The 22731-nt window shown below is 42.6% G+C and overlaps 1 protein-coding gene across 6 annotated transcripts in view; it reads right to left on the bottom strand.

The window, feature by feature from the left end:
* The window catches only part of cdk14 (cyclin-dependent kinase 14), a 253273-nt gene that overhangs the window by 49655 nt on the left and 180887 nt on the right, over positions 1-22731 (bottom strand). For 5 of the 6 annotated variants that reach the window (XM_039805595.1, XM_039805598.1, XM_039805600.1 and 2 more), the window contains 2 exons: positions 19643-19782; positions 11420-11570 (listed from right to left, as the gene is read on the bottom strand). In XM_039805595.1, coding sequence (XP_039661529.1) covers positions 11455-11570; positions 19643-19782 — 256 coding nt within the window. In that variant the 3' untranslated portion in view covers positions 11420-11454. Of the gene's footprint in view, positions 1-3966; positions 3988-11419; positions 11571-19642; positions 19783-22731 lie in introns of those variants that run through there. The other variant, XM_039805596.1, reaches the window with a different exon arrangement.

Genomic DNA, 22731 nt, shown 5'->3' with positions numbered 1-22731 from the left:
ACTATCTGTCCAATCTGAGTTTTCTGTTGCACGACTAAAACTACTTTTGAACGTACACATGTTCCACCAAAACAAGTTCCTTCCCGAGGCTATTTTGCAGAGGCACCGATGCTCCGTCCAGCGCTTAGTACCGCTCAAGGCGATTGTGATTGGTTTAAAGAAATGTCAATACACCAGAGCACGTTTTTCTCCCATCCGTGAATTCTGTGTGGACTTGCCAGACCTTCCTTCACAGCGCTGTGGAGGAAGGTCTGGCAATGCGAGACTACATAATTCCTAATGACACATCACTGGTTTACCTGATATTCAGTCCAGTCAACTGAGCTTAAAGAAAACCTTGCAATTATTAATGAAGTGCGTATCAGCTAAATGATATCCTGTTCAGGACTGTGGGAGTTGGTGTTGGCAAATGACAGAGATACTGCATGATGATTCAGGAAAGGAGTGAAGAGAGAATGATAAGAAGTCAAGATGAAAAGCACGGAGCCTTGCAGCACATTTTAATCCAAACTCCGTGAAGCCTATGAGTTAATATTAAAAGATGCAAATACAACATAAATATCTCTTCGTATAAAAATATTCAGTATTTCCACGACACTTAACTTAAGCTCCTACTCTGTGCACACATTCACATTTCACGCAATAGGTTTAATGGGAGCCTGTAGCGCACACATCATGTCCATAACAGCCGGATGGAGATGGTATATGAGGTAAACAGGGGCGGAAAGTGAGTGCATACTAATTTTGAATAGCTGCAGTTAAGATCTAGTGCCTTCACAATGCTTTTCCGCAAGAATAAGATGAAATGAAAGCCCATATTACTGGCAGGCACTGAATCTGTAAAGTTAGAAGAGGTAGTTGAAGGAAAAAAAAAAAACGGCCGATATGACTGAAGGCTCTCCATTTCTTAAGGCAATGCCTGCGGTTATCCTTCTCTCCCCACCCCCCCTCCCACACACACACACACACACACACACACACACACACACACACACACACACACACACACACACACACCTCCGGCTCACAGCAGGGATATACTTTAAATCACTTTGTCCTCTACCTAGAAAAACTTTCTGACAGGTCGTTTTGTGGACCGCACAAATCTATTTCTTCTTGCTACAGAGCCAAAAATATTCTTTTCTGTCCTGTTGACTTTGTACGCTTTGGACACTGATGGCTTAAGTAGAAACACACCAGGGGACAAATAGTGCTTTTACTTTCATGAGAAATGACTGCACAGCTGCATTTTATCCCCAATAACTGTAGCATGGTCACTAGGGTGATACCTTAGGCAATTATGAGAGTGTGTGTGTGTGTCTGTGTGTGTGTTAAGATAAATAGCTGGCACCTCTACATTCTGGACACTACAGTGCCTGCGGCTGTTATCTTCAAAGTGACACAGTGATGCTTGAGTGCTGGCGTGTCCTGTCCGCTGACCTGTGATGGCGGACTGCACAGACACGCTGTAGAGAAGGCTGCCGCTTTGTGTGAAGCCCGGCCACCAGACCAGCAGAAGCACAGAGAACAGCATTCAGCCACATGTCATCAGCTGCCGGTACACAACAAATAAAATATTTTTGATTCGATTTGGAAAACAGTGAAAGACCTTGGTAGCTATCGATGCAACACGTTCTCATGAACGGGTTCGTATGATATGGTACGAAAAGTTATGCACACTAAAACGTATATCACACGAAAGCTAGGAGACCGCCAGCTGGTCACGTGACTTCAGCTACAGAGCTCCGTGCTACAGAGCGGCGGTAGCTAGTTGTTTAAGCCGTTTAAGAGCTTCGTGAAGCGCCTACAGACCTCGGTCGTATCAGCGGCAGTTAGTCGCTGTGTTTAGCCGCTACGGCGCTCTGCCACGGCGGCTATGGGGCTCCGCATGGTGCTCCGTCAGGTCAGTGGTATATCGTGGTTCGGTTATCCTAGAAGAGGTGACTTTGAGCCGGGTACGGAGCACCACGAACTGCCGGTCGTGGTGCTCCGTCAGGTCAGCGGTAGTTTGTGGTTCAGTTACCCGAGAATAGGTGACTGTGCGCCGGGTACAGAGCACCACGAGCTGCTGGTCGTTGTTTGGTGGTTCAGTTACCCGAGAATAGGTGGCTGTGCGCCGGGTAAACAGCACTTCGAGAAAGCCACGCCTACCCATCCGCCCCGGCCAGCCGCGTACCTATACAGCAACAGTCAATGTGGTGCACACTGCTAAAAAATAAACATGGAAATCATAGGAATTGTGTCCTATATCTTAATATCTGAATTGCTTATCTTTTCGTAGCTTTTCGATTGTATGGTTCACGAGAACAGGCTGGTTGATGAGTAATGCAGGTTAATAGTGAGTCTGTCCTCACCAGGAAAACAACAGCTGTTTCTTTTTCCTGACAACGGTGGCCCTGCAAATAATTTATTGAAATTTATTGAAACATTTCTGGGACAGGATTTTAAATCCTTTATTCCAGACTGTGTACAACAACAACACAAAAGCTAAATGATATAAACAACTTTGAAAGTACACTACTTTTAATTATTTATTTAAAAAATGGCTTACATTTCATAAATAAGTTACATAAATTACAAACCAGCTGTATAATTGTAATTGGTCTTTTGACAGACCAAATCCAACCCATTCTTGAGAGAGTTAACAGACAAGGATGTTCTGGGGTAACGCGTTAAAGAATTCCCTCTTACACATACCTATTGGCTACCTTATGACTGAGGTTTCTTAAAAAACAAAAAATGAAGTGGCATTCTTATATTGCCTCAAACAAAAAAATGCTGACTAAAACACTGGACACCGGTGTTTGTATTCCGTCTCTTCGTTACCCGGGGATGTCACTCACTCTATAGTCTCGCTTTGCCAGACCATCCACACGCTGCGGAGCGGAGGAGGGTCTGGCTAGTCCACACAGCATTCTGGGATGGGAGAAAAACGTGCTCTGGTTTATTGGCATTTCTTTAAACCAATCACAACCGTCTTGCGCGGGTGCTAAGCGCCGGACTGAGCCGCAGCAAAATAGTCGTGCAACAGAAAACTCAGATTGGACAGATAGTCTAGCTAGCGGTCTGGATTTACCCTGCAGAGATCTGAGGAGCAGTTAACCATAGTCCTCAGAAATCCACCAGAGTTTAAAATTCCAACACAAAGAAAGAGGAAAAAAACGGAAATGCATCCGGCAGATTTTCCTGGATTAATCCCGGAAGTGGAACGTCAAGGATATAGACTACTCACTCTAGTACAACACCAACTCCCATCCAACAATAATGCAGAATTTCTACTGCACTGGTACGACTCGACGACTTTTGGCGGTACTTTCCTCAGTTTCCTTTACGACAGCGGATAGTACCCCCTCAGTGTATGTGGGATTCTTAGCTGATCATCATAGTCAGTGTGTTCCCTGCCATGATAAGACTTAGGTGCAGTACCCAAGCCAAATAAAATCAATGTGAACATCAAAACTAACTAAATGATACTCAGATACTCAGAAATACTCTTTAACAAGTTTTGTCTTTAATTATTTTATTTTCATTATCTGACATTTTAAACACATAAGGTTATTTAATATTGGTCCAAAATGATGTCAAATTGCATAAAAAAAACAAAAAAACAATAGAGGATAAAGCAGGGGATGCTTTAGGACTGGTCAGTCAGGACAGAGGCTTCGCGATGCTAACCATGCTAACACCGGCAACATTAAAATAGACCTCAACTTGTTTTTGGCTGTTGTACGTGTTTTCATCTCAAACTTTGACATCACTGTGTGTTTTCACTTCATCAAAGTGAACTGGAACATTTCGGTTGCTTAAAAAAAATGTCTTGTTCAGCGTTCTGCCAACCAGGCTAGCTAGCTAATGCTAGCGTTAGCAGGTAGCTTCAGGGAAAGTCTGCAGATTTTCCAACATCTCTGTGTTCTGCCATACATGCTGACGAATGGCGGCAGTACCAGGACGTTCGCGTTTACCCGTCTGTAAAACTCCGCTGGATGCCTGCCGTCAGAAAAATCGGCAAATTGGCGCAAACTGGAACCAAAGACATAGATTTTGGGGGGGATGCAGGGGATATATCCCCCCCCAATATTTAGAAGAGGTAGATTTGTCCCCCTCCAAAAAATATTAAAGACAATCCACTCTCCAAAAAAGGTTAAAAATAACCGTTCAGGGGGCTCAAAACATGTACGGAAAACAAGAACTGATTTGTTCTTGAGATGTACATGATTCCTGAAAAAAAAGTAAAAGTAAGTAATATGTGTGCTGTTGAGCAATACAGGAGAATAATAATTTCCCTTTACATGAATAAAGACATTTGCACCATAACTAAAAATTCACCAGACTGCAGGAAATTTAGCATTTGACGCTCAACATTTTATAAGGGGCGACCCCCCAGGATATAATGTGTGTGTCCCCCAATGTTAAAAACAAAAGCTACGCCCTTGATTGAAACCATGAACAACACAGGCTTAGACGCATCATCCTCCCCAGTTCCACCCTTTTGTCCAAATACGGTCACTTCCGGCTCCGCCAACATGAGAACCGAGGGGAGGACTGCATTGCACAAATATCAAAATATTACATCTTTGTATAGATCTGTTACAATGCTTTAATCCTCCAAAAATCACAAAATTTGCTTTCAAAACACAACCGACTAAATTCTCGGTTGGGGTTGAGGCGCGGAGTTAATTTGACCTCTTTCATGTTGTTGTTTTTACTGCTCCCTGATTGAATCAATGTTTTATACTTTGTTATGTATTCTGACGGTGAGCACACTGCGTCCAATTCTTCATACACTCCAGCCTGTCAGTGGAGTGGGATGATGCTCCGAGACGGGGCAGCTGTCTCCCGTCCCACTTGTTGTTGGGACTCGCAGTTGAACTGTGTGGTCACCGAGTGGATTGATAGGGGGGGGGGGGCATTGCCTGCCCTCGGCACCAAGTTGCATCAGCTAATCTCGTGAATAATGCAGAATCATGAATAAACATAGATCAATGCAGCGCAATACTGTAAAGGAGACCTGCCTTTTTTTCCCCTTTCCCCCCACTTTCTTCTCTTTTCCAACACTACCTCTTATTTTTTCAGTCCACTCCTATCTCTTTTCCCACCACAAAGCGCTCTCCCCCCACCTCCCTCTCCCTGCCAAAATCAAACACTCCCACTATGTCCCCCACAACCCTCTGTCACTCCCTTTTTCTCCATCCCTTTTCTTTCTCCTCTCTGGCCACAGCACTGACAGACATTGTAGTGCCGTGGTGTTGCTGTGTCTCGGCGCGGACGAGTCAGGCCCGGCCTTCACTCTCGGCTCAATAGCTGCCCGGGTTTCCTCAAAGGCAGCCATCCAGCCAGCACAAAGCCTGCCCACTGGGAATAGACCCACAAAAGAGAGAGATGCTGCTCGCCCTTCTTTTGCTCCGCTCCGTCTGAAGCGGCCTGCCTCCACCACCTCCTATAAATAATACAACGCTGCCTCGACAAAAAAGAATCCCTGGCCGGCTCCCCCACGCCTCTGACTCCCTCCCTCCCTCCCTCCCTCTACCCTTCTCCTCACCTCCTTTCCCTCTTATTTTATTAAACCAGAGAAGCAGCGCTATAAAGAACAGGCTGATACACATTCAGTTATACGTTACATGTGCTCATTATCCCTTGCAGTCTAACATAACCAATGCACTATGGGAATTTAATATAAGTAGTATAAGTTATAGGAAAACTGAGGGAAATACTGGCTTTTGATGGCTGGCAGGTGTCTGTTAAAAAAAGAAGGGGGGAAAAAAAAGAAGGAAAAGATGTATTTGAACATCTTAAACATAGCTCTGGCCAATGGTCTGACCGCTTTAAGCCTTCAGGTAACCATAGCAACATGGTTTTCCTTAGAAGAAAAAAAAAAAAAGCTTACCACTGGTTAAGCCAAGTATCAAAACACTGCAACAAATCGGATGATTTAATGACAGACTGCATGTCAGCAGGTGGTCACGGCGCTGGACGAGTCATAATGCACTCACGAAGGGTTTTGATGCCGAAAATAACGGATGGACAGAGGACAGACCGATGATGCCACATTTCTTATACCGACATCATTTGGTGACATATTTAACGCATTTTTGTTGGTTCTCCTCCTACTTCTGTTTGTTGCAACTAACGCGTGATAAATTCTGTTAGCGCTGACTTGGTTAAGGTCTTGGTTAAATATCGAAAACAGTCAACACGGACTTGAAGCATGAGGCTACATTCACACCGCTACATTTTGGTTTTTCAGCGGAGTTTTGAGCCAAAAGTGATCTCCGTGCCCAAGTGTTTTTAGCTCCAGTAGAAGAACTAATCGCCGCTTAAAGTGCTCATATTATGCTAATTTCCAGGCTCATAATTGTATTTAGAGGTTGTATCAGAATAGGTTTACGTGGTTGAATAAAAAAAAAAAAAAAACACCGTATTTTTGCACATTGCTGCAGCTCCTCTTTTCACCCCGTGTGTTGAGCTCTCTGTTTTAGCTACAGAGTGAGACATCTCACTTCTGTTCCATCTTTTTTGGGCGTCGCACATGCGCAGTAGCTAGGTAAGGACTACTAGCCAGTCAGAAGCAGAGTATGAGGGCGTGCCCTGACAGTACCTAGGTAAGGACTATTAGCCAGTCAGAAGCAGAGTATGAGGGCGTGCCCTGACAGTACCTAGGTAAGGACTACTAGCCAGTCAGAAGCAGAGTATGAGGGCGTGCCACGCTAGCAGCTAGGCGAGCATTATAACGTGTGTTACAAAGTGACCACGTTTGTCTCTGAAGTAGAGTCTGGACTACAACAGAGCTGTTTGGAGCAGTTTGGGAACAGTGTTTTCTGTTGGAGATGGTAAGTCCCTTTGGGGTGGACTTTGGGCTTTTTCACTTTGTAAACCTATAACATGCACAAAAGATATATAACTCAATAAATGGAAGGGAAAAAGCCAAAAAGCATAATATGAACACTTTAAACTAATGCTGACATTACACCAACTACTTTTCAAGTGATTCCACCGTTGCAGACTAATTTCCAATATCTGAAGCAAATCCTGAGAGTTTTGGGTTGGGGTGTGCTCCAGTCGTCTCCATCGTTTGGTGTACGGTGGTCATAAAACTCAGTCCCAGTCAGTCTTTTTCCCGTCTGGACGTTCTGACAAAATCAAACGTGTTTGATATTATCCAAAGTTTTTAGTCTTGGTGGTGAAGTTAAATCATGTAAACATTGTCAGCAACCAATGGGTGGGCTCCCTCCAGCACAACTGCATTTTTAGAAAGCCAAGAGCAACTTTTCAACAGTTGAATAACGATGTGATATCGTAAGTCAGGCTGCTATGTAATCATTAATATGATTCCTTTGCTTTTTATTTCACACCTTTTCCTTCATGCGCTGTAATTCCTTTAACCCTTGGGTTGTCTCCCCGTCGACCATGAATTTATCCTTTCGGGTGAAAATTGAAAATGAACTTTTCTGGGGGGCTTTTTTTCCCAATGATCTTGATGCTTTTTTAAGTGTTTGTCACTTTTTTTCAACGCTTTTCAAAACTAATTTATTTGACATTTTCCCTCATTTTTTTATTATAAAAAAAAGCAGAAATTATAAATTATTTGGACTAATAAATTAGTTAAGATCAGAGGATGTTGAGTGGATCACAGACTGGTTCACGCCAAAGTTTAGTCAGGATGCTGTTTTGAAACCATTTAAAGTTTATTTTTTTCAAATGCTACAAAACTGAATACAACAACCAAAATGTAATAAAAGTAATCCTTCATTTTACCTGCCAAGAATGCATCCATGCATCATTATTTGTTATTTGGTTGAAAGAAACCCAAATTTCTGATTTGAAAAAAAGGGTCAAATTTGACCCAAGGAGAAAACAAGGGTTAAGGAATTATATTAAATATTGTGCATATTCTGAACAATTTAGTGATATCATTCATTCATTTTCATTTAGGTTTCTCACTCACTTATAAATACTTATTTATGAAACTACATGTATGAAATCCAGTTCAAATATGTGCATGAGTTGTGTTTATGGGAACGCATGCATGGCTGTGTGGATGTGCTGGTGTGATTTGTCAGTGTATTAATGGGAATGTGTGCACAGGGATTAGGCCGCTATCAGAGGAGCTCTCCCAGGCTGTCAGGCTTTAGGACGGCCCGGACAAAGGGGCTGATTTCAATGTAAATGCAGCAGCTGAGAGGACACAGCGCTCTCAGTGGGGTGACTTCCACCCTCCACACACACACACACACACACACACACACACACACACACACACACACACACACACACACACACACACACACACACACACACACACACACGCATGCACACACAAACAGACACACACACACGCACACAGAAACACATGCAGCATGCACGCACGCATATACTCAAACAAACACATACACACACAGGTCACGCACACACAACCAAGCACACACAACCAGGCACACGCACAAACACACACACACACACACAATGCATGCACAAATGCATGCACGCAAGCACGGACACACACAAACGCACGCACACACGCAAGCACACGCGCACGCACACACACACGCACGCACCCCTAGTAAATCAGGGTGTTTACTGGGAAAAAAGGCCACTTTAAAATGAAGTACAAAAATAAAAAACATGACTCAATCTAGGGGTTTTCGTGCTTGTAATAGGTAAAATGATCTGCCCATGGAACATGCAATAATTCACTTGGTAAGATTTCTTGAAATAAGATATGATCTTCAAACAACATTATCCATCTTTTACACATAACACAGCAGCTTAAAAACCTCATGAGATGTAAAAAAAGAAAAAAACAAGCTTGTTTCATCTGAAATACGACTCATAACAAGATGTTTCCAACACTCTTCCACTTCACAAGATATTTAACAGAATAATAATTCAGGATATTTAAGATGCATCGTCTAAAAACAAGCCCCTATATCTCGCTGAAATATGACTTGTTAGGTGATTGTGTCCTATATTCAGTGTTATTAGATATCTTGGCTACACATTAGAAGAATATACTTGGTAAGACTTTAGCTTTTCTGCAGTGTTCAGTCTCCATCTACTCCGTGTTTAAGAACCATGCTGATTTTTGCAGAGGAAACATCAAGAGATGAAACGCTGCAGAGTCTCAGACAAAGTTGGGAGATTATTGGTTGCAGAGTTGATGTGTCTGCTGTGTCTTTGCACCTGTCAGTAATCATTGATAGAATTCGGCCCTCCCAACCCAGAGTCCATCATTAGGCCGACCATTATCCCCCGCCTGGCCTCTGCACCTCTTATTACATGCAAATAGTGCAGCTTTATCTGAGTGGTGAAAGAGACCATGGTCTCTAAAGAACGGGACACCCTCCTCGCTCACTCAAAGCCATTCCTCCATCTATTACGCCATTCTTTGCTTGAATGCACACAGCGCAGATCTCATGGTGTCGGTGTCAGTGAGACGGGGTGGGTGGGGTGGATTCAGATATGTGCTGAGAGAGTTGTCAATGTGACTACTCGATGAACTGGACAGCCAGTGGTGGAAGAAGCATTCAGATCCTTTACTTAAAGGGTAACTACCGTTCTTTTCAACCTGGACCCTATGTTCCTATGTTTTTGTGTCTAAGTGACTGACGGGAACAACAGTCTTTGACATTGGTCCAGTATTAAGCGAGATCGCTGCAGTCAGCAGCGGCGAAAAAAGCTATGTAAGTTAATAGGGCAATTGTGCAGCTTGTATTTACCTTCACAAAAGTGCTTGTTTTGCCGCTGACAGGCTCAGATTAATATTCTACGTGTCTGACAACATTATGGAAAGGATCCCTTCAGAGACAGACCTTTAAAACCTCTTTAAGACCTTTCTGTTTAACCAGAAACAACTTTGAGGTCGCAAGTGCTAAACCCACCAGACTCCATTAAAAAAAACAATACTTTTAGCGTGTATAGAGCCAACATATTCAGTAAATCAGTAAACTATCGGTTAATTTTAACCAAAACTAGAGTTGTGATGGTTGGAAAAGTGGAAAGACGAATCAAAACGGCTTTTCATAGTTTTATTTTGTTTCTGTCGACTTTGATTAAATTGTGTTTTACGATGCAAAAATGCATGTTTATTTACATGGAGTCGTAAGTTTAGTGAACGCAATGTTGCAGATGTTTTTATGATTAAAAAAAGGATCATACTCTTTAACAGAAAGGTCGACCTCCTTAGAAATCCTTTCCATAATGTTGTCAGACACTTAGAATATTAATCTGAGCCTGTCAGCGGCAAAACAAGCACTTTTGTGAAGGTAAATACAAGCTGCACAATTGTCTTATTAAAGGTGCCCTGCCATACAAAACTGTTTTTACTTGCATTTTTTTTTAAATATGTTAGGTCCATATGTGTTTATGTTACATTGTGAATGTGAAAATGAACTGCTACCTCCTCTGTCAGCTCTAGCCACTGAACAGAAATAAGCAGAGAAATCAGGAAAATTACAAAAGCTGGTCAGTCTGACATCATGTTGCCTGAGCTCATTACTATTCATGAGCTCGCCCAGTTTGGCTGGGTACAGGATTCTGACAGCCAGGCTCTCACTGGCTAGCTGTTAGCCAATCAGATTCAAACAGCTTAGCTTGTTGAATATTAATGAGAACTGGCAGAAATCGAGCTGAGTCTTCCTGTAGGCTTTCTATACCATGCTAGAATGGCTTGAAACAAGGTAACCAAGGCATTTTTTCCACAAAATGTTACAGAAAATGTTCCAGAGTCCATGGTAGAACTTCAGACATTACCACAAAGTAATGAAATACGTGTGGCAGGGCACCTTTAACTTACATTGTAGCTTTTTTCGCCGCTGCTGACTCCAGCGATCTCGCTTAATACTGGACCAATGTCAAAGACTGTTGTTCCCGTCAGTCACTTGGACACATAAACATAGGAACATAGGGTCCAGGTTGTAAAAAAACGGTAGATACCCTTTAAGTAAAAGTACTAATACCACACTGTAAAAATACTCTGTTACTAGTAAAAGTGCTGCATTGAAAATGTTATAAATGTTAGAAAATATATATATATATATATATATATATATATATATATATATATATATATGTTTTTTCTGTTTATATGATTTCAAGAGTTTCAATTTGTGTCAACATGTTTCTACTTCAGTTGTGTTGTATTTCCACTAAATCTATGTACACACATATATGTGTGTGTTTTATGCTTGTATACATATGTTTTCATCTTTGTGAAACACTTTGGTGCAAACTCTTTTGCTTTTAAAGTACTAAATAAATGAAACAAACAAACTTAAGACCATTAAAGTTTCAACCTATGTGTGCTTCTGTAGCTGTGTGTGTGTGTGTGTGTGTCATGTTGTGCTTGGGAGTGTGTGAACCTGCATGTTGCATGCTGCTGCACACACTGGTTGTGTCTGCTTGTTGCTTGCTAATGAGCACGTACCTGTCAGGCGATCGTGTGCAGGATGCTGCCTCAGGTCAGTGTTTGTTACCAGAGGATGCCTTCCCGTGACTGTTCCTCCGCGCACACACCTGTATGCTGTCCCCGCTCTCCGTCTGCAGCTTGACATTTGGTACGGTGAAGATAGAAGACACTGCAGGGCGAGAAGACACAAGTGGGTTAAGAAACACGGAGGCTGACAGGAAGAAGAACATTTCCGAGTGAGTTGTTAAACGGGGGGTGGGAGACAATAAAGGCAAAAAACATTGTTTTTTAATTTAAAGTTTTCGGGGCTATTTTGCTTCCATTCTTATTTCAGACTAGTGCGGGGGAAAAAAACCCCATCCAAAATACACATTTAGGTGTTTATTTGCACCTGTAAATTTATCCTGAATTCACCAAAGGTTAGCAGTAGTTACTGCCTCATTTGCATATACAGTATATAAAAACAACTATAACAACAAAATAACAATGTTTAATACAAAAAATAATTGTCTTAATGTAGGTAATCAACTGGGGAAGATTCATGGTGATATCTATTAGTTAAATTATTTTCCCTGTTTACTAGCAGAGTCTCCCCTTAAAGATAGAGATGGTTCTATTAGTTGGGTTCCGTGCCCAGGTGACCGAGGATATATGTACCCTGGTCACCCACTGGTCGCCTCTGTGCTTTTCGATTGCAACCCCGTTGCTGAATGAAGGCACGCAGTCAAACGTTTGTACTCTAATTAAATAGTTTAATTTTCCCTACGAGTGGACTATTTTTGGTGTTCTGGGAACACCCTGGATCCTGTGTTTCATCGCTGCAGAAGAGAGAACGTTAAAGGTCCCATGACATGGTGGTCTTTGCATGCTTTTATATAGGCCTTAGTGGTCCCCTAATACTGTATCTGAAGTCTCTTTTATATAGACCTTAGTGGTCCCCTAATACTGTATCTGAAGTCTCTTTTATATAGACCTTAGTGGTCCCCTAATACTGTATCTGAAGTCTCTTTTATATAGACCTTAGTGGTCCCCTAATACTGTATCTGAAGTTTCTTTTATATAGGCCTTAGTGGTCCCCTAATACTGTATCTGAAGTCTCTATTATATAGGCCTTAGTGGTCCCCTAATACTGTATCTGAAGTCTCTTTTATATAGACCTTAGTGGTCCCCTAATACTGTATCTGAAGTCTCTTTTATATAGACCTTAGTGGTCCCCTAATACTGTATCTGAAGTCTCTATTATATAGGCCTTAGTGGTCCCCTAATACTGTATCTGAAGTCTCTTTTATATAGGCCTTAGTGGTCCCCTAATACTGTATCTGAAGTTTCTTTTATATAGACCTTAGTGGTCCCCTAATACTGTATCTGAAGTCTCATTTATATAGACCTTAGTGGTCCCCTAATACTGTATCTGAAGTCTCTATTATATAGGCCTTAGTGGTCCCCTAATACTGTATCTGAAGTCTCTTTTATATAGACCTTAGTGGTCCCCTACTACTGTATCTGAAGTCTCTTTTATATAGACCTTAGTGGTCCCCTAATACTGTATCTGAAGTCTCTTTTATATAGACCTTAGTGGTCCCCGCGGCAAGGTGGAGAGTGGGGGTGTGGTCTTGACCAACTGCCACTTTGCTCGTTTGAAAGCCATGATGTCTCTCTCTCATGGGCGGGCCAAATTCAGTGGGCGGGCAAAGCAGAGAAAGGGGAGGTGACCTTGCTCCTTATGACCTCATACGGAGCAAGATTCCAGATCGGCCCAAGTTTCTGGGAAGAGAAATATAGGTGTGTGTTATTAATGTCCGTAACTGCTATTGCTGCAACTTGTTACGACATTGAATGTGATTAATTAGTAAGAGCTACTGTTGCAAATGTCTTACGATTAATGATTGTGACCACCGAGTCCAATTCATTGCTGTGAAAGGACTGGATCACGGTACTTTGTTGATATATGTTGTGTTTGATACTGTAGCTTATTGAAACTGTAACGCTACACTGCTATCTCCTGCCGCGGAGAAGTTAGTTACTGTACAAGCGAGATAATTAACCTTCCGTTCGTCACTGGAACCACGGCACCGCGACGTAACGAGACCGCTACCTTGTGGCCCTGTGTAGACAGAAGGATGGGTTATTAGCGCCGCAAGATGTCAGCTGTTGGCCCACCAGAGGCTGGATAATAAACATTCCCCTCGTTAGACAACTTCTCAGACCCCTGCCATAACGTCAAGTCAGGTTACAGTCCTGAGTGAACGAGAGGATTGGTTATTATCACTTCTTCGAAATTCAAGATTCCAAGTGTCTTTTCTTTCTCTAAAGCGTGCTTTGCTTTCCTCTTTACACACTAACCTAACACACACGCATAAACATGCACAGATCAGCTGACGGCCAGGATTGCAACAAAGTTTCACTACTGTTTATTTCCTCGAGTAGCCATTTTGTGCCTTGTCGCTAAAAACTACAAAGAGCCTCATATCTCGCGGCGTTTCATCCGCCATCTTGATCTCGCGTGGCTTAGCTACCCACGTGATCTTGTCACGTCCCCCTCTTTCTAACACACACACACACACACACACACACACACACACACACACACACACACACACACACACACACACACACACACACACACACACACACACACACACACACACACACACACACACGCTTGCTTTTGCCCTTGTTGTAGTTAAACAATAGGTTTATTGATCAACCAACTATTGATTGACAATAAGAGCAGTTGTTGTTGTTTGTGGTTATATGTGTATATGTTGTAATAACAGCTGGTTGAACAGGTCAGTGCTCGAATTTCACCCTTCCCGTTCACTTTATAAATATGAGATTAATTTATCAAATTAATTAAGATCTGTATTTTCAAAGGGAACACCACCTATGAGACTGTTTCACAGCTCAGTTATTGGTCCCTGATTCCAGGGTGGTGTCCGGTTTTGATTGTTTGTCAATTTGGTAAAGTTATGAATACACATATTCATAACTTTATTAATATTGATTAAACATCTTTGATAAATTGCCAATTTTTGAATCTGTACCTTCCTAATCCCAAACAAGTGTACCCACTCTCATGAAGGGTAAACTCGAGCCATAGAGACCAAAACCATTTTTTGTTCCAGGCTGTAAACCTGTAATTCTGCTGTAAAGTTAGGCCTTTTAACATGGGGGTCTATGGGGATTAGTCTCGCTTTGCCAGACCCTCCTCCAAAGCGTGCTGGAGGAGAGTCTGGCTAGTCCACATAGCATTCAGGGATGGGAGGAAAACGTGCTCTGATTTATTGGCATTTCTTTAAACCAATCACAATCGTCTTGGGCGGCGCTAAGCACCGCAGACAATCCGCGGTGACGCTACAAAATAGGCTCGGAAGGAACTTGTTTTGGTGGAACGTGTACGTTCAAAAGTAGTTTTAGTCGTGCAACAGAAAACTCAGATTGGACAGATAGTCTAGCTAGCTGTCTGGATTTACCCTGCAGAGATCTGAGGAGCAGTTAACCATAGTCCTCAGAAATCCACCATGGGTTAGAACGCCAACACAAAAGAAGCCCACGGCAACGGATATCTGGCCTAAATGAGTGAAATCCGGCGGAATTTCCGGCGGCAACGGAGCAATCCCGGAAGTGGAACGTCGAGGATATAGACTAATGGAGATTTCCTCCCTTTTATAGCCAGCCTCAAGTGGCCACTGGATAAATAGGGTTGGTCATCGTTTTGATTTGAACAATTCAGATTCTTTCCCTTTGATTCCGGTTCATATCGATTCTCGACTCGATTGTTTGAGGGGTGGAGTTGAAACGGGTCACATGCTTATTTTACAGATAAGAGGAAGATCTTATTTGATTTAGTGGTGATTTACAGTTTTCCCGGGCTGTTTCAATGTAAAATAGTGCCAGACTTTAGAGCGAACCGATGACCAGATTCAGAAATTTTTAGCATCAAACGTTTCATTTCCTGCATTCTGGTGAATGTTTCTGTAACAATTTGTGCCTTTTCTGCTTGCAAATGTCTTCATTTATGAAATATTATTTGTATTATTAATGAATGACTCTGCCGTATTGTTCAAAACCTTCTTCAGATTGGAAAGATTACACGTGTTTCGGGATATTAGATTTTTTTTTTTAGGAATTATACAAACCTAACAAATATTTGCTTGCCACAGCATTTAAACTCTTTGACTTCATTACCCGGCCAGTTTTGATCCCCCCCCCCCCAGTAAATTACACCTATGGTCCAAACACTTTCTTCTCTTTCATTGCCTGATCCTTGTAAATCTGCGCGAGTCCAGAGAGAGTTCTTCATCCCGAGAACCTTTGCTCTTACTTCTTCTACTGCCAGACACCAACACACTCACTGAAATCAAATTAAAAATGCCAACAATCCAATCCACACAGGTCCAGCAAACCTCAGGAGCTCTATTGTCTCAATAATTCTCTCATTGTCCCTGGTAATCTGTCTGGCTATTGTCCAGATTAATCCATAATACAGTTGACAAAAGAGTGCACAGCTGACCATAGGAAACATACTGTTCATCCCCATAGGGGGGGACATGCAACATTTGATTGAAAGGTTCATCAATTGTCTTGGCCAGTATATCTTCTGTGGTTACTGGGAGCACTGGGTGCAACTCTAGAGCAGCATTATGCTTTACTGGGCTGTTCCCATTGGCTCCGGGGGTTTCCTTGTTGGAAGAACATGGTTATCATGCTGCAGTGGTAGTCACATACTCACTGCTGGAGTAATTAGCCGGTTCGTTATCTCACATTCATTATCTCACGGGATGGAAGAGAAACATACTCTGGTTTATTGCCATTTCTTTTAACTAATCGCAATCGTCTTGGGTGGCGCTAAGCGCGGGACGGAGCCACGGTGGCTCTGCAAAATAGCCTCGGGAAGGAACTTGTTTTGGTGGAACGTGTGTACTTTCAAAAGTTGTTTTAGTCGTGCAAAAGAAAACTCAGATTGGACAGATAGTCTGGCTAGCTGTCTGGATCCCCAAAGGGATAAGATGCAACATTTGATTGAAAGGTTCATCAATTGTTTATATCTTCTGTGGTTACTGGGAGCACTGGGTGCAACTCTAGAGCAGCAGTATGCTTTACTGGGCTGTTCCCATTGGCTCCGGGGGTTTCCTTGTTGGAAGAACATGGTTATCATGCTGCAGTCGTAGTCACATACTCACAGCTGGAGTAATTAGCTGGTTCGTTATCTCACATTCATTTTTTTTTTCTCATTTGCATAATGTTGACACATCTTTCCCCCCACAAAACTGCGAGAGGCAGATTCACACACGCATGGAAGACACTTTGTGTTCATCTACACTTGTCCTCATTTTATTAAACGGTTTTTAATTCACTCCCATTTTTCCCCTCCGTGGCTCGGCAGCTTTGCCTGTGTCACATGTGCGTGCAGAAAAGAGAGAATCAGAGAAAGAAAGCGAGAGAGAGAGAGAGTGAGCGAGCATGACAAAAATCAAATCTCGCTTCTCTCCCTCTCGTAGTGACCGCAGCTCTCTGATTCTTTTCAGACATGACAACCTGCTGGGTGCAGATAACAGGATTAATAATGCTGAAAATCCTAATCTGGAATTAAACATGGAATTCTTCATTAAAATTACCACCATGTCAGTGGCAGCGCACCAAGGTCTGCCGAGCAGCCTTTTCACACCACTCATGAATAACAGCGGAAGGGATTGGTGATGGATGTATTTCTAGCCTGTCAAATAATATGGACATGTTATATCTGACGTACCTTCATTCAATTACCCAATTCTGTAGGATTAATTGAAATATAGTCTTACATTGCCAGATCTTCCTCCACAGTGCTCCGGAGGAGGGTCTGGCTAGTCCACACAGCATTCCGGGATGGGAGAAAAACGTGCTCTGGTTTATTGCCATTTCTTTAAACCAATCACAATCGTCTGGGCAGTGCTATGCACTGGACGGAGCCACGGTGCATCTGCGAAATAGCCTCCGGAAGGAACTTGTTTTGGTGGAATGTGTGTACGTTCAAAAGTTGTTTTAGTCGTGCAACAGAAAACTCAGATTGGACAGATAGTCTAGCTAGCTGTCTGGATTTACCCTGCAGAGATCTGAGGAGCAGTTAACCATAGTCCTCAGAAATCCACCGGAGTTAGAACGCCAACACAAAGAAAGAGGAAGGGGGCGGACATCCGGCCGAAAAAAAGAGCAACATCCGGCGGAATTTCCGGCGGCACCGGAACTATCCCAGAAATGAAACAACGTTGATATAGACTACTTGAAATATAGCCTAGCTGTGAAGCTTCGTCTGAAGCCTCTGACACCCAAAATACACATGCAGCAGAATTACAACAAATCGTGCAGTTGGTACGGTGTTTTCAGAGCTGGGCTCTTATTTAAAGAGTGCCTCAGTGTGCTCAACATGATAGAAAATTAAACTGAGCATGTTGCCGCGGCCGGCAGGGGTCCAGCTGGGCTTGGTGTCCCAACGGCATCCACATAATAACAGAGGCGTTCTCTGCATGAGAAAAAACAAGCCCAGGTCGCAGAGCAGGAGGAGACTGGACTGTGTGATCAACGGGAGAAGAGGGAGCTCCAAAAAAAGAACAAGAAAACAGAGAGAGAGAGAGAGTCAAAGACAGAAAAAGAGAAAGAGAGTCTCCGACTGTCAGGGTAACTATATCATTGCAAAATAGATTTTCTGCACATTCATGAGGACTGCTCCTCAGATCTTTCAAGTCTATATCGATGACGTTTCACTTCTGGGATTGTTCAGGTGCCGCCGGAAATTCCGCCAGATGTCCCTCATTTCAGCCGGATGTCCGCCCCCTTCCTCTGTCTTTGTTTTTGGCGTTCTAAACTCCGGTGGATTTCTGAGGACTATGGTTAACTGCTCCTCAGATCTCTGCAGGGTAAATCCAGACAGCTAGCTAGACTATCTGTCCAATCTGAGTTTTCTGTTGCACGACTAAAACAACTTTTGAACGTACACATGTTCCACCAAAACAAGTTCATTCCCAGGGCTATTTTGCAGAGGCACCGTGGCTCCGTCCGGCGCACCCGCCCAAGACGATTCTGATTGGTTTAAAGAAAAGCCAATAAACCAGAGCACGTTTTTCTCCCATTCCAGAATGCTGTGTGGACTAGCCAGACCTTCATCCGCAGCGCTGTGGAAGAAGGTATGGCAATGCGAGACTAACTGAGTTATAACTCACAAGGGTGCCAGTTCTGACGCAAATCGCGGCAATCAGGTTACCTTGCACGACAGCTGGATTCTCGCGATATCGCGCGGAATCACTCAGCAAACAAAAATCCATCTTGTCAGGCTCTACGTAATGCGTTTGTGTCTGGACCAGAATCAGCAGGCCAATCAGCATCCCGCAAGAGAGCTACAGGCAGCTTCAGGCGGGGTTTAGGTGAGTGCGCTGGGCGAGTGTTCGTGCAAAAACAACAATGGCAGCTCCCAGATTGGCGATATAATGGATCCCACCTGGTTTCTTGGCAAAACCCGGTCTACGAAGCAGCCCGATTGGCTGAGGTTAGGCCTTGACCTCGAGTAGTTAAGGTTAGGATCACAGGGCTTGTGGGTAATGGTGTTCATTAAAGGCCACTAAAAACAAAAATATTAAATAACATTACTTCCATTTACATCAAAGAGACTTTAGTCATTTGAGTTACTCTAATGTAGGACTGCACAGTTAATTGGCAGTGTTGGTCAAGTTACTTCCAAAATGTAATACATTATAGATTACTAGCTACTGTCATTTGAGAGTAAGTAGTTACATTACAATATTACCATCTCTGAATTGTAATGTTTTACTACTTTTGGGTTACTTTTGAGTTACTGTGAGGAAATAACACTCAGACTTTTTTTCCTGTGTCGCAGTGTTGGTAAATTCTAAACAAACCGCCACTTAATTTTGGTTTATGCGTTACTGCGTTACTGAGATTGTATAATATAAAAAAATATATAATTGTATAATATTACAGAGATTTAATTAGTAATGCATTATATCAGTTTAACGGAAACCATCATTGTAGTTGTGTTACTTCCAACACTGTTGGTCAGGGGATAGAACGTGAACAAATCGGGATCCGTTACCTCGCGGCAGCATGGACGCCTGGCCAATCGTAGCGCCCGAATGCTATTGAAGGGCGGGTCTTGCCAAATACTGCAGTGGGTTCCATATAAACGCCCCAGAATGTGCTTATGAAGACCTATGAACAGAGCTACAGTAACGGGTGTGCTGCGTTACGTACTGTCCTGCAGCTCACAGAGCCGTGGAGGAAGGTTGCTGAAGTATTCGTGGTTCAGCGCTGCCTGGGCCGACAGACGGTTCTTTGGGAAGCACTGGATGAACCTGGAAGCCAACTCCTCGGCATGGTCCACGTAGCCCAACCTAACACACACAAACACACATTATCAGATACAGAAACATACATCCTGTGCAGAGATACGTGAACAGATAAACAGCCAGTCGACTTATTGAAAACCAAAGAAACCAACTTCAACAACTTTATTAATCCCACAAGACGGCAAATTAAGTTAAGAGCAGCCAACAGACAACACACACATACATAACAGCACACAAGTCTACATATAGGCCTACACCCTAGAGAGTAGATCAATTATAATCAAAAAAATTGATTTCATCCATTTAAAAGTGGAACTGCAGAAGGGATAAAGAATTAAAGTGGCGATTAGTTTTAAAAAGCAGGTAAAATATAAGGACGTTTTGATGGCAACAGAGAAAATTCACTCTAATCAACATGATCTAAAGAAGACAGCATGCTTGTTGCTTTACGCAAGATTTGAGCAACAATTTTAGAGCAGGTTTTGACTATATTGTTCAGGCTGTTTGTGTCTGTCTTTTACTGTGAGGCTGTGAAACCAGCAAATAAAAGAAAAAAAGCCATAAGCCTTTTCAATATACGACAGAGAACGACAGAGAAAAGGAGTTCAGTTTCCTGAGTAAGTGAATTCTCTGTTGCCCCTTTTTTCACAATAGCCTCAGCATTAACACAGAATTTCAGCTGGTCATCAAAAAGGGTACCTCACTATCGTACCTTTTATTTCACCCGAATTAAATCAAGTCACCGATCACACCATTCATTCATCCCTCTGAGAAAGAAACTCATTTTTTCTCCAATTCACACGGCTGCTGACAACAAAAAAAACAAGCCTCTTAATTATGCTGAAGGGTTGCTGACTGTAGAGGAAAAAACCTTTTTAGACACACACGCGCACACACACAGACACACACACACACACACACACACACACACACACACACACACACACACACACACACACCTTTCTCCTTTGAGTTTACCTTGCAGATGGTGACTGGGTCACCATGAGAAATAAAAACTGTTCATGAAAGCAGAAGCTCTATACGTGTGTGTGTGTGTGTGTGTGTGTGTGTGTGTGTTTGTGTATGCGTTCGTACTGGGAGTCACTGAACTCATGAACCAGCCCTACCTGGGGTGGGGGGGGGATTGAAAATAAACGAAGAGCAACAAATTCAGCCAGTAATGAGGCATGCGCCGCATTAAATAAACATGGTGTTATTCGGCGCCGCTCGCAGTACTCAGAGTGCCTCTCATGTTCTGCGCTTCTTCTCATGGCTGGCTCCCTAGTCAAGCACTCTGACAGCCCCTCCCATGGCTCTCAATGGGGATCTGAACCCGACTTATCAGCAGCGAGGCAGGCGCAGGGTTTAAATCTCTGTTCAACTCATCAACGCCACTCTGAGGCAGGGATGAAGTTAATGAAGTCCATCAGGGCCTTCTTCTCGCCTCTTTCTCATACAGCTGGAACATTCTGTGCAACTCCACTGCAGACTTTAAAGACTAACTGGTCTTTGCGTGTGAACTATACTGATGGAAAAAAAGGCCTCCTGGATTACTGGTTCATTTAATGGGTTTTAAACAGCGCTGGAAGAAGGATTCAGATCCTTTACTGCAGTAAAAGTACTAATACCACACTGTAAAAATACTCGTTTACAAGTAAAAGTCCTGCATTTTAAATACTACTTAAGTGAAAGTCTGCAAGTATCAGCAGGAAAATGTAGTTAAAGTATTCAAGGTAAAGAACTCTCGTCCCATTGTAGAAAGTGTAAAGGATCCAACCAGTTGTGTGTTTAATGGTCTAATCATCTCAGCTGGACCTGTAGGCCGTTATATTGTTGGCTAGTTTCCTTTATAATAAAACATCAGATTTTATCAACTCAATGTGTTTTGTGTGCAGAAATCTTAATGTGTAAAGTAACTAGTAACTAAAGCTGTAACAGATTAATGTAGTGGAGTAAAAAGTACAATATTTCTCTCTGGAATGTAGCGGAGTAGAAGTAGAAAGTGGCATGAAAAGAAAAGACTCAAGTAAAGTAGCTCAACATTTGGACTCAAGTAGACTACTGGAGTAAATGTACTTAGTTACATTCCACCACTGGTTTTAAAGGCCAATGCTGATACTGGACTAGTCAGAACTTCCTCCGTGGCGCTGTGGAGGAAGTTCTGGCAATGCGAGACTATGCTGCATCCTGTTTATGCCCAGTATACCAGAATGTTGATGAGGCGTGTTAGTTTAAACGGAGATTAGTTCTTCTACCGGAGATAAAAACACTTGTGTGCACGAAGATTGCTTTTGGCTCAAAACTCTGCTTAAAAAAACAAAACATAGCAGTGTAAATGTAGCCTATATCCATACTGTAAAACCCACCAACGCTCCATTCTAGAGTCAGTTTTTAAAACAATTTAGTTGTAATCTCTGCTATCTAAAAATGCGTACAGGTGGCCGGGTTGGTTCAGTGGGTAGAGCAGGCGCACATATACTGAGAGGCTTATGCCTCGACGCAGAGGTCCAGGGTTCAAGTCCGACCTGTGACAATTTCCTGCATGTCTTCCCCCCTCTCTCCCCTTTCTCACCTAGCTATCCTATCAATTAAAGGCGGAAACCCCCCCAAAAAAATAATCTTTAAAAAACGCGTACAGAGTCCAGTCCTTTCTGAGCTGCTGTTGTTGTGACAGACTTGTCTGAGCTAACTGTTAAGCTAACTGCGACCATAGTGGACTTGCATTTTACTGTATGTCAAGCTGTGACGTTTAACCTGCAAACGTCTCGGGCTTATGGCAGTATAAACTAAACGATATAGATATAATTATTCAGGGTCAAACGTTATAAAGGTTTTCTTTCAATTGTCCGGTTCGACAAGTGAAAAAAATTGTACTTGCCGAAAAGTAAATTTTTTACTGGCCCCTATACAAACTGTTTTTCCTCTCGAAAAAAAAAAAAAAAAAAAAAGTTTAAAAAACACGTCAAAGCGTCAAAAAAGCACATTGAAAGCAAA

The sequence above is a fragment of the Perca fluviatilis genome, chromosome 7, assembly GCF_010015445.1.
Source record: "Perca fluviatilis chromosome 7, GENO_Pfluv_1.0, whole genome shotgun sequence".
Lineage (NCBI taxonomy): Eukaryota > Metazoa > Chordata > Actinopteri > Perciformes > Percidae > Perca > Perca fluviatilis.
The sequence above is the reverse complement of the archived record's forward strand: the minus strand, read 5'-3'. Positions and strand labels throughout refer to the sequence as shown.